Below are 18,425 nucleotides of genomic sequence, written 5' to 3'. Positions count from 1 at the left end.
AGAGTTAACATTCCGTTAAAAGGATTTTTGACGGGGTGTTAAAACCACCACCACCACCACCGATCTAGGGTTTGGTGGTGTCGTCACAAATACAGAGACAAATGGTGGTACAATTTCTCTCTCCACCTCTTTTTATCATTCGAATAGTACACCTAGGTGTAATGAACCATTTAATCCTAACCCTAAGTATAAAACATGGGCAAATTTAATTAACAATGGGCCAAATATGGGTATGGGTGTTGGGCCAAGCAAGACTAGTATGGGAATTAAAAGTAAACAGTCCACCACCACTAACTTGTTTAAATATGGACTAGGCTTGTTTAAAAAGACTATTAAACCTACTAATCCCACGAAACAAATTGGGCTTAAAAGATAGACTAATGGGCTTAAGACATCGGACCAGGTCAAACATAATGGGCTTAAAAATAAAACGATGCCTACTAAGCCTAAGACAAATATTTTGTGTCAAAATACGTACTCCGTCTTAGCTAAAATACAAAATAATGACAACTTTTCTAAAGCAAACGTTGTTTAAAAATTTTCAAATTCCACATCTTGGATCCTTGATTGTAGAGCAACGGACACGATGACTTTTGATGAAAATGATATTCTTTTTAAAACTAAACCTAGAAAAAGAAAGTACAAACGGCTAATGGTGGGATTGTTCAAGTTAAAAGTGGCGGAACTATTGAAAGTTCACCAACAATTAAACTACATAATTGTCTATATATTCCATCTTTATCTCATAATCTGTTATCGGTAAGTCATGTTACAAAAGAATTAAATTGTAAAGTCCTAATGTATCTGACTTTCTGCATCTTGCAGGACATCTGGACGGGACTATTGATTGGGCGTGGCACTGAAAATGGGGGTTATACTATGTTGACGAGGTTTCTCAACAAGGTACTGTGTCACTTGTTCACGGACCACCTACGAGGGAAGCCTGGCTGTGACATAGGAGATTGGGTCACCCATCATCCGAATATTTACATGCTTTATTTCCTAATATTTTTTCGTCTAATGTTAATTTGAATTGTGAAACTTGTATTTTGGCTAAAAGCCACCGTAGTACTTGTAAACCTAGTAATTATAGAAAAGATGTACCATTTGCTTTAATTCATTCTGATGTGTGGGGTCCAGCTCCGGTTATTGGGGGGAAAAATTTCAGGTATTTTGTCTTATTTATTGATGACCATACTAGAATGACTTGGATTTATTTTTTAACCCACAAATCGGAAGTTTTTGAGAAATTCTCTCACTTTTATAAAATGGTACAAACTCAATTTAATAAAAACATACAAATGTTAAGATCCGATAATGAGGGGGAGTTTGTAAACGCCTCAATGAAACTTTTTTGCGAAAATAACGGAATTAATCATCAAACCTCGTGTGCCCACACTCCCGAACAAAATGGAGTAGCCGAACGAAAAATTCGACTACTCTTAGAAATGAGGAGAGCTTTATTAATTTAATCAAATGTTCCAAAATTTTTTTGGGCTGAAGCTCTTGCTTTCGCTACCTAACTTATCAACCATTTACCCACTAAAATTTTGGGCACAAAAATCTTAAAGAGACTTTATCTCAATTTCATACCCTACCGACCTCATTTAGCATTGAACCACGAATATTTGGGTGCTCAGTCTTTGTTCATATTCCAAAAAATTAAACGCACCAAGTTTGATCCATGTGCCGAAAAATGTGTTATGGTTGGTTATGGTATAAACCAAAAGGGGTAACCGTGTTATAGTCCTTAGAGACGTCATGTCTTCACTAGAATGAAGTGTGACTTTATCGAAATTGAATACTTTTATAATATCCAGCTCACGAGTACTGAGGGTAGAAAGAGGATAGTGATACTATAAGTTGGATAAAATGGATACCTAAACATGACAATATTCAAACACCAACATCAAATCCCGATAATATCCAAACAACAACACCAAATCTTGGTCCCGAATCACCAAATCCCGGTCTCGAATTACAATACATTGAACCTACTGAAATCTCCTCAGATAATGAACATTTACTTCAAGAGGAACAAAACAGTTCAACTCCCGGTAAACCACTTGACAACAATTCCACTTCCGCTGAAACCACCAAAAGATATGTGTTACCACAAAGAATCAACAGAGGTGTACCACCAAAAAGATACTCTCCAGAAAAGGAAGATCAAAGATCAAGGTACCCTATTGCTAATATAGCACAAGAAAACCTATCAAGTGAAGCTAAAAAATTCAACTATGCGTTATATTCTGAAGAGATTCCAACAACTGTGGATCAAGCTATGAAATTCGAAAAATAGAAAAAGGCTATGAAAAAAGAAATTGGAGCACTTAAGAAAAATGACACAAGTATAAAACCCCGTAGGATGCCGATGGGTATTTACAATAAAACGCAAACCAGATGGCACCGTTGAATGATATAAAGCTCGCCTAGTTGCCAAGGGATATACTCAAACCTATGGGATAGACTATTCCGAAACTTTTTCCCCGGTTGCAAAAATTGATACTATCAGAGTTCTATTCTCAATTGCTGCAAATGAAGAATGGACACTTCACCAAGTTGATGTGAAGAATGCTTTTCTCCATGGTGAATTAAAGGAAGAAGTATATTTGGAAGCACCACCAGGATTTACGGGAAACTTCAATGATAAGGAAGTTTGTCGACTTAAAAACTCTTTATATAGGTTAAAACAATCCCTACGGGCTCGGTTTGGGAGGTTTACATTATTTATGAAAATATACGATTTCAAACAAAGTAACTCGGATTACACCCTCTTTTTTAAACAAAGAAATAATTTAATCACGTGCTTAATTATTTATGTTAATGACATGATAATTACGAGAAACAATAAAGAAGAAATTTCTAACTTAAAAACAAATCTCTTTGAAGAATTTGAAATGAAAGACTTAGGAAAACTTAAATACTTCTTGGGGATTGAACTACTACGATCCCAACAGGGAATATTTATTTGTTAAAAGAAATATATTCCTTGATCTACTTGCAGAAACAGGAATGATCGAATGCAAACTGGCCGAAACTCCAATGATTCCAAATCAAAAGCTATAAATGAAAGACGATGATGAGCTCACCGATAAAGAGCATTACCAAAGAGTAGTAGGAAAGCTTATCTATCTTGCTCACACTCGACCAGATATAGCACATGCAGTAGGAGTTGTGAGTCAATTTATGCACCAACCACAGGTCCATCATATGGAAGCTACAATGAGGATCATTAGATATCTAAAGAAGACACCGAGTCATGGATTTGTATTCAAAAAGAATTGGCACCTTGAAACACAGGTTTATACAGACGCAAGTTGGGCTGGAGAAAAAGGAGATAGAAGATCTACATCAGGTTTCTTTACAATAGTTGGTGGAAACTTAGTTGCATGGAGAAGCATGAAACAAAAAGTCGTTTCTCTATCAAGTGCTGAATCAGAATTTAGAGGAATAGCAAAGGGAGTAGTAGAAACATTATGGATTCGAAAACTTTTAACAGAAATTGGATTCCCTCCAAAAGAAGCTATTCAAATCTTATGCGACAACGAAGCAGCAATTGCCATATCAGAAAACCTTGTTCTACATGACCAAACTAACATGTTGAAATCGATCGACATTTTATCAGAGAAAAGTTAGATGGTGAAATTATTTCTTTTCCATCAATTAGATCAGAAGATCAGCTAGCCGACATCCTTACTAAATTTGTCAATGGAAGACTCTTCAGCGAAGTTCTTGACAAGTTGAACATTGGAAATCTCACTATTCAACTTGAAGGCGAGTGTTAGAGTGCAGCAACAAAAAGGAGTCAAATTACCATATTTGGTTATTTGACTTTTGGAATCAGAAAGTTAATTTCATCATTTCCCATTTGAGTCAAGTCACAAGATCACAAATAAGTGCCAAAATAACGGGTCCAACTACAGCCTGCATTTTCTCATTTGTAAAAGGTGATTCCAAAAGTATATTGGAGTCATCTCTTAATTAGAAGTAGCTGTTAGTAGCATTTGTGTATAAAAACACTAACTGAATATATACATGAACACAATACAATTATATTAAACAGATTAATATTCAATGCAAGATTATTTTCATACATTTTATTTTATCATTCATTATTCCTTAAAAAAATATGCTTTGGGCCGGTCATCATTAAATTAGTAAAAATTAAATCGTGATACAAATAATTTGTAGTGGAACAAACTTTTTCTTGTTTTCTCACATATAAATGTGACTGAACAGAGAACAAAACACCTTTTATAAAATTAAAACCTGGTCCTTTTCACATAAAAAAGTAGGCATTATATTGGATTATTATTGGTTACCCCTTTGGTCCCTCGACACTTATTTTTTGCCAACGATTAATATATATAATTTGTTTATAGTCCATTGTGGAAGGCATGCTACAAATTATAAACATCAACTAGCTATTTTGTTACAATTATTTCATACATTATATTAAGGTTTCTGATCGATTACTTTTTGTATGATTAGAATGGTATAGCTTAACAAAGCACAAGAATTGTTGAAACTATTCAACTACTCTGTTCTACTTTTAGCCGGTCTAGACTTGTCTAATTCAAAGTTTTACACTTAGTGTTGTTTGTTTTTTAAGATGTTTTTGTCTAAAAGTCTGCGGACCATGTCTGTAAAGAAGATGTGGTATAAATGTTTGTATGTTGAATATTAGACTCTATTGGAACAAAGCAAAGAAGGAGGCGGATGCTATCATCTCAGAAGCTCAGGCTGTTGCACGTTCAAGCGAGTTTATGAATGAATGAAATTAGTTGAAGGATCTCCTGCTCTGTCTTTGTGGATTCCCACCGAATTTCAAGTAGTTTTCTCTCTCTGCTCATAGTACGATGGAGTTGCCCATTTATAGCTAGACGCGCTGCTTCAATGGCCGACAATGAAAAACTCTACCATAATTCGGGTGGATTCGAGATTATTCGCTGGAATTGAAATATCCGCGAGACCGGGGTCACAATTTGTGGGGAAGATTGTTTGTTTTTATGTCTGCAAAATAATTTAATATTGTCTGTAGCACTTAGAAGCATATTTCTAGGTCTGCGAGTTTGCAGACAGAATAAGACATTATTTTATCTTATGTCTTCAGAAAAACAAACAGTTTGTAGTAAAAACGTCTGTGAGCGCGAACATAAGACATAATAAGATCTACAGACTCAAAAACAAACGACACATAAGTTTCATAGTTTTAACGGAGTATCTGATAAGAAAATAAAGGATCTACAATGAAATTAGAATAGTTTGATGTTTTTAGATTTTTAAGGAGAGAAGATGAAAGAATTGAAATAATTACTATGATTAATTTTAATAAAATTATGCGGTTGGTCTCTAAAGTTTGATGTACATGATTACTTTTAAGGAATATAGTAAAATTCACACTTTATGCACAGTAGTGGAACTTGAACCCGACTACTAAGGGGCGAGTCTAAAAATTTAATAAATTTTTTCATTGTTAGGAGAGGCAAACACTAAAAAAAACCTTATTTTTTGATAAAATTTTTCTTTGTTTAGTGTAAAAAAAAATTTTCACGTTAAATCCAGGAGGCGGACGCCCCCTTTGGAATACCTTATGTTCCGCCTCTTATGCACATATACCATGTCAAAGAATATTTGTCTTTAAAAGTCGTATCATAAAAATATTTTCTATTTATATTTGTTGGATTATAGAGCTAAATTATGACATTATCATGATGTCCTTGAAAGAAGTTGCTTACTTGTTTCATTTACTATTTCAATTAGCAAGCAAAATAAGATATCGATTGATTAATTCAATAAATGAGTGGAAATACTATAGAAGAAAAAGACCCTTAATTTGAATTAGTATTAGTGTCAACATCAACCACTATTTTGACGTAACTACAGATAACTATATGTTTGTTTGTCTACAAGCATATTTGTAAGTATATATATATATATATATATATATATATATATATATATATATATATATATATATATATATATATATATATCTAATCCTTAATAGAAATCATTCTGACCATTTTTTCTCCGTTTATCTTGCTACTATTCTCCTCTAGCCCTCTTTTGCTTTTGATACTCACGGTTTCGATCACTGCTTTTGAAGATGATATCTATTAGCTTTCAGGCTTACATGTCATAGGTGAAAATTTGAACTTATTGCAAGTTAATTTTGTTTATGATTTATATATGAATGTATATGAATGAATGACCGGTGATAAGAAATGGTAAAGCGATGATATTGGAATGGCTCAATCAAATCAAATCTCCCAGATGGACTAACAGGGTCTTTTAATCTGATTGAGCCGTGCCAATATCATGAACTACTATGAATTTTTTGGTACGTATTTAATTTCTTGTGCATTGTTTCATGCTTTGAACTCACATCTTTAAGGTCTATAGTTTTTCATATGCATTCTATATTTGATCTAACAATCATTACTATTATTATGTAAATGTGCATAAACATACACATATACATGTATACATATACATATACATATACATATACATATACATATACATATACATATACATATACATATACATATACATATACATATTATATTAGAATTTTCTAAACATACTCCGAGTTATGCTTAAGAATTTAGGAGATACATATATTTTTTTTTACATAATTAAAAATCACCTCAAATAAATATCTCACTTTGTAATGTACAATCATTAAAGCTTGAAACTTTTTCTTAGGTATATATAAGGCCTTATAGCTAACAATAGAAAAATCGATTATAACATCCTCAATCCTTTGATTCGATAGTGTCATGTATGGTATGTTTGTCTTTGGGGGCCTAACATTCCATGACCCATTGTGGCTCATGACTTAGATCTAACCCAAGGGTCAAGGCCAAATGATCCACACTAGTAGTTGAAGCTATCTTTTAAATCATTATGGTGAGTTTGAGGGGGAACATGAAGCCGATAGATCGACCTCATTAATGGCTCGTGGATTGCTTCACGGAGCATTTCACGAGTCATGCGAACTTGGGATAATTCCATACATTCGGATCACTACCAAGTGTCATTGTTATATATGGACTTGAGGGCTGCGGCTACATAAGAGCTATTAACGAATCTGAGTTTTTAACATTTTGTACTAAAAAAAATCACAATAATTCTAACACACTAGTTACTACATCTTATATGGACTTAATTCCTGCTCGTATCTAGAAATAGCTTAAATCAATACTATCATATAATTTAAATATGATATGCTTTCCCATCCTTCAACATTTTTTATATTCGAGTTTATAGTTGTGTATTAAGATATTTAATATGGTATGTGACAATATTAATGCATACCTTAGAATCACGGGTTGTGGGATTCGTCACATATTAATGAAAGATTCCATAATTAAAAATACGTTGCAGCCGAAAAAGAACTTGGCTTTACTTGAAATATATTACAACGTGATGCAATAAGAATAAGAAGCTATCGATCTCCAAAATACATTAATTATTTTGATTTAATTGTTAGTGTTTCTCATTCTTATGCATCTCGTTGTAAAGTAATACAAGTTACCTTGTTGTATTATCGTTGCAACGTGTTTTATATTCTAGTTGTGATGTGACGTGCTTGTTATACGACATATTGTTGACATAATTTAGGCCGGCTTGAAGCAACGTCTTCACACATACAGTCTGATCTTTAAGGGGCAGGGCAGAGAATTAAGTAGAGGGGTAGTTGTCCACAAAAACAATTTTAATAATGTAAAATGATTTTAAAAAAGGTATCACTAACATTTAAGATCTTTGGCCCTCAAAAAAAAAAAAAAAAAAAAAATTGTTAATTTGCGGATATACGAGATTAGTAACATGTAATATAGGGTAGAGTATTTGACAACATTAGTGTAAAAAACCAAGTATTTTGAATCCTATAAGAACTAGTGAAACCAAAATTTGACTACTGTCTACAATTAAATAGATCTAAATTACTTGTGTTGCTTCCTAGTCCGGACCGTTCCAAACATGCAACGGTAATACTTGATTCTATTCACACCCCACACTTAAGCTTTTACACATAAGATTTGAACAGTTTTCCAACAAATTGCCGTTCATAATTTTGCAATCAATTACTCGAACTTTTTTCTATATAAATTAATATATTCACTCATCAAATTGATAGATCCACAATTAAGATATCTAAAATACTCTTAAATGATGTATTGGACATTTTTTATTCTAAAGTATATTTGAAGGTATTACTAGAAGATAGTGTGAAATAATTGTGGATCTATTAAAAGTGAACTTGGAAATATTATTACCTTTAAAGTAGTAATTCGTATATTATAGCATGAGGCTCATAGCTAACAAATGCAATCTTGACCATGGGCTCCTCTCGAGTAAGTTTTGGGCCTTGCTCACGGGCCGTCAATTCATTTAGGTAGAAAGTCACTCACAAATCATACTATGAAGTGGCCTCTTTTTTTCCCTTCCAAGGTGAACACCTTCAAAGGGTTGCATAAAATAGGTTACCTACTCTATTTAACCTGTCATGAAGTAATAGGGATCAATGTTATCACATGCTCGTTGTGTAACAGAGATTGCAAAACAAACTAACAAAGGATCATGCGTTTTACCTAGTGATATTGTGTGGACCGGAATATTTTCCTTTCACACGATGAGTAGAATTAGTGGTTTGAAGGATATCATATTGTATGCTATTTGGGTAACTAGGATAATTTTACGATACCACATACTATCTCTTTTGCTTCTCAAGATATGAAGAAAAGTAGCATTGATTTTTATATTTTATTTAATTTTACGCTTTTTCTTTTACATGGATATCATATTGTATGCTATTTGGGTAACTAGGATAATTTTACGATACCACATACTATCTCTTTTGCTTCTCAAGATATGAAGAAAAGTAGCATTGATTTTTATATTTTATTTAATTTTACGCTTTTTCTTTTACATGGCATAAGATTAAGACTAAAGGTTGGATTGTAAATTGTTGTCTTCTTGGCTTCGTAATCCGTTGTAATCTCTTCTAGCGCTGGATTTTTGAACCAACATATTTTAGAATATTCTCATATGGAGTCTTAACTTCATATCTCACTATCAAGTAATCAACGCAATTTAGACTGATTAGTAAAAGAGTCAAAAATAATCAAGAAAAAAATATCCAAAATAAACCGCGTACATTTAAGTAAAATTATATGTTCTTTTTGTTTTTGATTATTTTTTTTTATCCTAAGTCACGTTTGGCTCACGGAATCCAATGAGATTCCGGCGGAATTGGAATTGAATTTAGAAAAGACACGTGTCTAAATTCAATTTCAATTCCGCCGAAATCTCATTGGATTCAGTGAGCCAAACGGGACCTTTATGCAACAAGTATATAAGCACTAAATTCTCAATAGCTCATGTGGTACTGACATGCCTCTCTTAGCGAGTGATCAGGAGTTCGACTTTCGTGGGGTACAACATTGCACACAAGATTGCCCCTTTACCCTTGAATTTCACCCAAGTGTGTCTTCCGCACGTCGCGTTGCGTGGGCAGTGGGGGAGGGAGTTTTACCGCCCATGCACTGGGATTGGACCGGGTTTCCTCCTAGGCAGCAGTTGGGGCGAGTTATGCAACTGCAGGAGATGAACGCGTAGGCAGTTAAGTCCCTCCAAGTTAAGTCCCTCCAAGTCGTACTGCTGTTCAGAAAAAAATACCAAACGCATCCTAGTTGCAAACAATCAAGTATAACAAGTGAAAAGAGAGCATAGGAGTAAACAACACATCATAAAATGTAAAGAATAAAGCACCAAGATACATCAACTACAGATCAATTGCTAAGCCGAATTAATCAAATCGAATGTAATCAAATCTCATTCAAGTTGCAAATGGATTAATCGCTACTTCAAATATGAACACTTATTATTCCCAGTAGAACGGTAGTGTTTGCGGAGCTTCATTATCAGGAGACACATGACCTTGTTGATGATGAAACCCTGTTTGTATGATCGCATTCCCATTATGATCCATAATCGATTCCAGACCACCATAACCCGCACCTGGATCCAACTTATTATTTGGTGTGGCTAACAATGAGCTAGATGGGTTCACCACATGGTTAAGTGTTGTACATGATGTTTGTGACGGTGATGATGACAGAAGAGAGAGAGCACAGTCCGACTGCACCATCGGCTGCACCCGAGCCTCAGCCGATGGCAAATATGTCCCATCACAGAACAATTTGTCATAGCTGCTATTAGCCTCAGTTTGCTGGTTTAGTTTTGGGTGTGAGCTTGAACCATCGTTGTGAAACAGGCTGAATTGTTGCTTTTCGGTTAGTTTTTTTGTGACAAATGATGATTCGTGAAACGGGTTTTGTTTGTGGGCCAGGGTTAAGTGATGGGTGGAGTAGGTGGGTTCGTCTTCAGACTTGACTATGCCAGTCCAAATAGGATTTGTGAGAGTTGAGGTTTGGTACACGTGTGGACTCGAAAATTGTAACATTGTCGTACCTAAAATGTAAGAAATCGATCGTTATTTGTAAATATTGGAGCATGTATATATATAGTAACATGAGGCTTTGTATTTGCTAGAGGTGTCACTTTTGACCCATTTACCTGTGAATTAGTCGATTTGGGTATAACACATAAAATAAGAAGATTAACCTTAAAATATAAGGGTATGGAACGCCCAGGTGTATATCATTTTATTGAAATAATATATATATGTTTGTTATGTCATATATGATGCACTAAGGGTACATATGATAAATCTGAATGGTTAAGCGCTGAATGGTTTATAAAAATAGGATAGGCTCCATTCAATATTTACTAATGTACATAACCTGTTATTTAACTATTTAAAGAAACATAAATACAGCTTGTTATCAAAGTACAGGATATGATTTAAAAGGTAGAAAAAACAAACATATTATTTAAGTAGGGAAGATAATTATAAGGTTGAAAAATGATTCATATGTTGCAATAAATAGTTTCGAAAATGATAAGCAGGACCATTAAATGGTGACATAAACAATTCTTTTAGTACGAAAAAGGGAAAGCATTTTACACCAAAATTTGAAAACTCTGCATATTGTTACTCAGAAGATGTAAAAACTAAAAAAGTGTTCAAAGTCAACCAAATCCGACCCATTTTGACCTAAACTAAAAAATGACCCATTTTGCTACTGCCTCTATACGAAACATACCTTGGTGACCCGAAAAAAGACTTGCAGCACGTGAGGTATCAGGTTGAGGCTTTCTTCTCCGACGATTATGTCCGTCAAGACGCTTTCGACAGCTTCGTTTTCCCTCATCAAATTCCGGTAGTGAATGAAACCTACAAACAATGACAAACTTTTGTTCAACAACTGAATCCAAATGTAAAGTTAAATATTTAATGTCTTTAAAAAATAGTTAATGTCTTGTGAAACCTGTGAATGAAAGTACAAGCTTCTTTTATGTCTTAAATACTTATGGTTGTTGAGAAACTTGATTGACCTTAAAGTTTGACTTTGAAAATCAAAACAATTTTGCTTATTAAGATTACAGCTGTACAAGATTCTTAAACAAATTAAAACATATGTTGTTCCCTCAATCATGTTGAATACTTCAAATTTTGCAACAAGCATAATAAAACCAAACACGTTGCATCAATTATCCATCGTTATGATAAAACAACGATGCAACCAACTGAACGTTTAGATGTGTATTGTGAAGCGATAGTCTACATAAAACGGGTAAACGAATAAGGTTTTACCTGTGCAGGCTACCATGAAGGGGAATATTTTTTACTTCGAATTTTGTCGCACATAATCAATATCATTTAATCATTTGTCACAAAATGTGGTCTAGGGGAGGTCATGTTTGGAATGCTTTAGCTACTTAAAGCATTAATACTCATGAGTCATGACTATAATTGAGTACCAAATTTCACAGTTCTTTAATTCAAGGATTTAATATACACAATACACAATAAGGGTCAAAACAAGACTACCTTATCTATCAAATCAGTTTTATTAAATCAACTATCAAAATCATACATTTATGATTCAACCCTATGTTACCTAATACCTAAAAAGTTTTTAGGCATTGCTTTTACCGAAGGTCTTTATCCGTTAAAAGTACAATCATCCCAAGATAACCTAGTGATTCGGGAGGTGTTAGGTTCAAATCGCACTAAACCGTATCTTGGGGGGTGGTACAGAAAAGCATCGGAAACGGTCACCGGATAAACCAGATAAGCACTTGAATAAACAATCACATATATATTATATATTAGCGATCAAAGCAAACAAGTAATTACTACCAAAACGCATATCCAACAACTGTGTAACAAAAAATCACAAAATAAAAGGAATTAAGCCGTACCGACTACATTGCTGACAGAACCGTTTTCTATGACCCTTGATCGAAACCTCAGGGGTCTTCGAATGGACTTCACAAACCTTGTGACGCCTATGATACTCTTTGCAGTTACTAAGATCAGCGTTGCAACCATCAACAAGACAATTAGCTGACTGAACCGTGTTGTTATTGTTAGTTATCGGTCGAGCCCTTTTCGATGATCCAGAAGGCGATAATGGCATTTTTGAAGTGGCAGCTTTTAAACTATCCTTAATAAACTGATCATTTCTTGAATCAATAACTTGACCTAGTTTTAAATCAACTGAAAAATCCCCTTTAATTCCCTGCCCTTCATAACAACTATTCGAATCGATTTCGGGAATTGTTCCTTCAAATTCTGTGAAATCCCAAGAAGGTATCTTCATATTCCACTCCATTATCCTCCTTTTACTTTTTCTTTAATCTTTTTGACTCTTCACTTTTTAAAGTCTTTATTTTTTTATTTTTTTTATGAAAATTCTTATTCTTAACTTGCTAAAGAGTAACAGAGTATCCCCAAGTTTAGTGCTTTTTTACCTAAATGAAAAGGGTATTATATGAAATAGCTTCTACCTGTGAATTTCAAAAAGGAAAACAGAAAAAACAGAATGAATAAAGGAATCCATGGAGCAGGCAAAAAGAATAATACTTGAATTAATTAAATAAAAAGGGTAAGTAAAGTACAAAAAAAGCATTCCAACTCTATAAAATATGTAACTTTTTTTAACAAACTCAAATGTAGCAAAATATATAACTGCTTGTTGAAATAGATTGATAGTACTCCATTTGTGAACACTTCAAGAAAATCAGGTAGGTTTCCAATATTAGAGATAATAGTAGTTTAACAACATATAAAGATAGAAAAAAGTACTTACAGAAATAGAAGACTGTTGATAGCTTTACAGCCTTTCAAAACCTGTCCATAGAATCAATGTAAAAAAGCAGTGAGTAATGACTTTTTTTAACAAAATAAAAAATTAAAAAAAATTAAATATGAGATGGGTGTAGGATAAGAACCTGTGCTTGTTCTTTGAGACACATGAAACACCATTATTAGGAAATTGGTAATCTTGGATTTTGTAGAGATAAAAATGGAGTAACATTGGAACTTGAAAACCTAGAGAAAAAAAAAAGAGGTGATCTACTAAAGAAATGTCTACAAACAGTAGTAGTATGTATTGTTGAGATGAAATCAATGGTGGAAAAAATTGGGTCAGGATTGTATGTGGTATAATGTACTTTTTATTATTATTTAATTTGTTTTTTTTAATTGAGGTGGGTTCAGTGTTGTTTGATAAAAGGAGGATGATAGAGACAAGTTTTGTGTCGCTCTCAATGTTAAAAAAACATAAAGTTTCAAGTACAAATTTAATAGAATGAAAGGAAGAAATTAAAGAAGGGATTCAATTTGCATGTTTTTGATTTGTTTCTTCCAAGTCCTTTATCTTGTGTTTGGGGATTTTTTTTTCTATTTTTTTTTTTTTTTTACATGTACTCGGTAATTTTTTTTTAATTTTTTTTGTGTCACTCTCAATGTTAAGAAAACATAAAGTTTCAAGTACGAAATTTAATGAAATGAAAGGAAGAAATTAAAGAAGGGATTCAATTTGTATGTTTTTGATTTGTTTCTTCCAAGTCCTTGATCTTGTATTTGGGGATTTTTTTTACATGCACTCGGTAACTTTTTATTCCGTATAATTAGTTGTATTATTAGTTGAAAATGGAGATTTTTTCCATTCATAATAAATGAATATACGACCTATTTTTAAATTTTTTTTGTACATGATCTACTTGGTACTCCATTATACTATCATTTTATCTCTTTTTATTTATTTGAACTTGCATACTCATACTTCCTCCTTTCAGTTCAATTATCAATCTTTTGATATTTTTGTTTGGACAGCGTATGTGATCATCCGAGCGGGACTAAATTACCCGTTGCGATCATCTCATGTTTTGACTATGTCGATGCAGCGATAATAACCCCGCTCCCATCGCTGCCCGGAAGGAAACCTTGAAACCGATCCAAGGGCACGGCCAAGTAAAACCCCCTCTCCTTTACCCCCCAAACGATATGAGAAAAGTGTCATGGGTGAATGCTTCATGGCAGGGATGAAATTGTATTTTTAATATGTAGCCAACAGGGGTCGAACTCCTGACCTTTCATAAAGGATGCATGCCACCAACCCAGTGGCGATTCTAGGATGAGAATTCAATGGGGTCCCAAAAAAAAAATTCAAAGCTAATTATATCTGAAGGGTAATTTAGTGGTTGTTTACCTCCAAAAAACTCATAAGTTTTAAAAATATACGGGGCCCTATGGTTAAATTTAGTGGTGTCCTATACAATTTGAAGAGTAGATTGTATAATTTTTTTTAAAGTAGTGGGGTCATAGGACCCCACCCACCTACAAGTACAATCGCCACTGCACCAACCGCTAGACCACATCACAACTTCAAAATACTTTAAATAGAAGGTATTTTTATTATTACTTTAAATTACTATTTGTGTGTTATATAATGCATGGTAATCATTATATCGGTACAAATATATTAAAAAAAACGAATGCATTGATACAAATTTCATCGAATAATATATAATACAAATAAAATTATATGGAGTCAAAGTTGAAAAAAAAAATGTGATAACTCGAAAAATTTTTGACCAAATTTAAACTTTATCTCTATAATATTCAGACACGATAAGCAAAGTTTGTTAAGTTGAATCTCAAGAATTTTAAACTATGTTCATACATTCATTTAACCTCGACCAAATTCCGACGATTCACGAACCATTATTTAATTGGATATGATTATGTATATATAGGTATATGTATATATAATAACTTGGGAATATTAACAAAGTATTAAACGTATAATACTTTATATAAACGTATTTGTTTCCATATGGTTATCGATGAAATTAGAAGATAATATCAAATGATTGATTTATCAGATACATTGTATGATTACGAGTCTCTGTTGAGAGGTCCATTTTGATTTAGGAAACCTTTTCTTTTAACGGTATTCGGAATAAATGGTAAAGTGATTTACAAGTAAGGACAAAATGCCAATTATCGAGTACTAGACAAATATTAGTGGACATTCCTAATTGATTTTCAATTCATACTTTACAACATTTTCCTCGTGATTTTAATAAGATAACTATTTTAACTTTCATCTTAAAGTTGGAATGTGAAATGTAAATAACTTAGTCATGTTAATTAGAACGTTTGAGAAGTTAAAATAAATATTGGCGCATAAATGAATTATATCAAATTAAGTTTTAAAGTATAAACGATACGCGTTATAATATTTTCTAAACAAAATTTAAAAACGAACTTTGAAATATAATTAGTTTTGAAAAACTAAATATTATATTATTACATAAATATTTCCATTACTTACGATATGTACAAGTTTATATCTTTTAAATAAATATATATATATATATATATATATATATATATATATATATATATATATATATATATATATATTACAATGTAATATTAATTTAGACGTGTCGATTTAAAATAATACTTTTATATAACGAGGCGATGATTTATAGAAGCAAATGATCAAAACACTAAAATGATTAAGTTACACATCGAGTGATATAGTTATTAGTAAATTAAGTCTAATTATTGACAAGAGTACGAGTCACGAAACGTAAAGTACAAGTTTACTAGGCGTACAAAACGACATTCGAGAAATCGAAACCGGGACGCTAGTCGAGCGTTAACGTATGAGTCATCGGAATTAAAAGATCAAGTTAGTTATACACATAAATATAATATAATATTTATATAATTATTAAGATTTAATAAATATATAATTATATTAATAAAATGGGTGTCGGCATGATAATTACAACGAATGTGAGCTGGATTTGAAGGCCATGCGATCGCATGGCCATATAGCCTTCAAACTATGCGATCGCATGGTATGGTTAGGTGGGCAAAGTTGTTTAAATTCGATCGAACTGGTTCCAGTTTTCATTCTTTATTTCTCAATCTCTCTATCTCTCTCACGGTATATATATTTATATTATTATTATTATTAATCTTATTATTATTATTATTATTAGTAGTAGTAGTATTAGTATTATTATTATTTATACATAAAATACTACGACAGAGTGCTGCTCGAGTGATCTAAAATGGATTTTCAAAAACTGGTTTTGAGAGGGATAGAGCTAAGAAAATTATGGGTTATAGCTATGGAGGTTATGGGTATGGATCAAGGGTATAGCTCGTGAGGTCAACCTAGTGTATATCGTCTCCGTTGCGTCTACGTACTTTCCTGCAATATTGAATCTCAATATTGATACGTGAGCACTCATAACTTAACTTTTATATATTATTAGTGTATCCCTGACTAGTGCTCAAGTAAATATGATTATGCATGCATGGATGTTTAATTTAGTCATTAGATAGTTTTGATGAATCATAAGTTTGATACATATGCTACTGAGATAAGGTATAAGATATGCATGTCGTTGGAAAGCTGGCGAAAATTTAATAACTTTTCATTTAGAACTCGTGTGATTTCGATGAACAGATTAAAAGATATCATCAACTGAATTATCTATAATTTTATGTATTATTGTTAAAATGATTATTATTATCGTTATCGTTATCGTTATCGTTATCGTCGTTATTATCGTCATTATTATTATTATCTAATAATCAATATTATTGTTATTACTATTATTATTATTATTAAAATAATTAATATTTTTATCAAACTATCATTTTATTATTTTTATTATTATTAAAAGTATCATTAATATTAAAACTATCATTTTTATTAAAATTATCATTTTTAATAGAAATATCATTGTTATTATAAACTATCATTTTTATTATCATTTTAGTATTATTATTATTAAAAATTATCATTTTGAATAGAATTATTATTTTTATAAAATATTATTATTGTTACTGTTAATAATAAAAAGTACCGTTATTATTAAAATTATCATGATTAGAATAATCATTATAATATAATTAATATCATAAATAGTAAATATAAATATAGTTATTATCATTATTAGTAAAATAATAATAATAATTATTATTATTATTATTACAAAATAATACAACTTTTATTATTATTATTATCAATATTATTTTATCAAATAAATATGTAATACAAAGATATTTTTACCACGCGTAATATAATTACATTAATAATACATACTACTATATTTTAGAATATTAAGTGAACTTTATAAATTTTATTACTTAAGATATATAAAAGTATATTTTTATCATATATATATATGTATTAATATAAAATTTTATTAATAAATGACTTTTATTATTTACTCTAATAAAATCTGATAAATATATCTAAATATATAAAATGACTATATTTAAGGTTTATAATAAACATGTATAGATTTTGAAAGTCATTTCGGGTCAAACTGATTTTGTTAACTTTTGCATATTGGTCTCGAGCATTAGGATTGTGATACAATACGACTTGACCTAAATTATTAGATAGTTATTGACCTATATATATATATAAATATATATACTTAATATAGGTTCGTGAATCCAATGCCAACCTTGCACTGTTCAGTGGCGTCATATGCATAATTACTACGAAATACACTATTGTGAGTTTCATTTGCTCCCTTTTTAAATGCTTTTGCAATATATATTTTTGGGACTGAGAATACATGCGCTGCTTTTATAAATGTTTTACGAAATAGACACAAGTAATTGAAACTACATTCTATGGTTGAATTATCAAAATTGAATATGCCCCTTTTCAGTCTGGTAATCTAAGAATTAGGGAACATACACCCTAATTGACGCGAATCCTAAAGATAGATCTATCGGGCGCAACAAGCCCCATCCATGTCGCGGATGCTTTAGTACTTCGAAATTATCATGTCCGAAGTTGTCCCGGAATGATGGGAATATTCTATATGCATCTTGTTAAGGTCGATTACCAGGTGTTCAATCCATATGAATGCTTTTTATCTCTATGCAGTTTGCGAAATGCCTGATATGAGATGTATATTTATGAGAAATGGAAATGAAAATCTTGTGGTCT

At 32.0% G+C, this 18,425-nt stretch overlaps 2 protein-coding genes across 2 annotated transcripts; one reads left to right on the top strand and one right to left on the bottom strand.

The window, feature by feature from the left end:
* The first annotated feature begins 3,069 nt into the window (after positions 1–3,069).
* On the top strand, positions 3,070–4,781 carry LOC139848554 (secreted RxLR effector protein 161-like). The gene is made up of 2 exons (XM_071838281.1): positions 3,070–3,602; positions 4,691–4,781. Exons 1-2 carry the CDS (start codon positions 3,070–3,072, stop codon positions 4,779–4,781), a joined length of 624 nt encoding a protein of 207 aa, XP_071694382.1.
* A 5,005-nt stretch (positions 4,782–9,786) lies between these two features.
* Positions 9,787–13,459, bottom strand: LOC139848259 (squamosa promoter-binding-like protein 13A). The gene is made up of 5 exons (XM_071837995.1): positions 13,375–13,459; positions 13,233–13,273; positions 12,343–12,930; positions 11,181–11,311; positions 9,787–10,485 (listed from the first exon to the last, which is right to left on the bottom strand). The coding sequence occupies exons 3-5, from the start codon at positions 12,753–12,755 to the stop codon at positions 9,896–9,898; spliced, it is 1,134 nt and encodes a 377-aa protein (XP_071694096.1). The 5' UTR covers positions 12,756–12,930; positions 13,233–13,273; positions 13,375–13,459; the 3' UTR covers positions 9,787–9,895.
* Positions 13,460–18,425: the final 4,966 nt, after the last annotated feature.

This window comes from Rutidosis leptorrhynchoides, chromosome 5, assembly GCF_046630445.1.
Source record: "Rutidosis leptorrhynchoides isolate AG116_Rl617_1_P2 chromosome 5, CSIRO_AGI_Rlap_v1, whole genome shotgun sequence".
Classification (NCBI taxonomy): Eukaryota; Viridiplantae; Streptophyta; class Magnoliopsida; order Asterales; family Asteraceae; genus Rutidosis; species Rutidosis leptorrhynchoides.
The sequence above is the reverse complement of the archived record's forward strand: the minus strand, read 5'-3'. Positions and strand labels throughout refer to the sequence as shown.

What these genes read in the sequence shown, in the direction of transcription:
- LOC139848554 (XM_071838281.1), top strand. Translation starts at nt 3,070, where the DNA reads ATGAAAGACGATGATGAGCTCACCGATAAAGAGCATTACCAAAGAGTA. An exon ending in CTACATGACCAAACTAACAT is followed by an intron (nt 3,603 to 4,690) that starts GTTGAAATCGAT and finishes GTTGAATATTAG; the next exon opens with ACTCTATTGGAACAAAGCAA.
- LOC139848259 (XM_071837995.1), bottom strand. Translation starts at nt 12,755, where the DNA reads ATGGAGTGGAATATGAAGATACCTTCTTGGGATTTCACAGAATTTGAA. An exon ending in TTCTGTCAGCAATGTAGTCG is followed by an intron (nt 11,312 to 12,342) that starts GTACGGCTTAAT and finishes CATTGTTTGTAG; the next exon opens with GTTTCATTCACTACCGGAAT. An exon ending in TCTTTTTTCGGGTCACCAAG is followed by an intron (nt 10,486 to 11,180) that starts GTATGTTTCGTA and finishes CTTACATTTTAG; the next exon opens with GTACGACAATGTTACAATTT.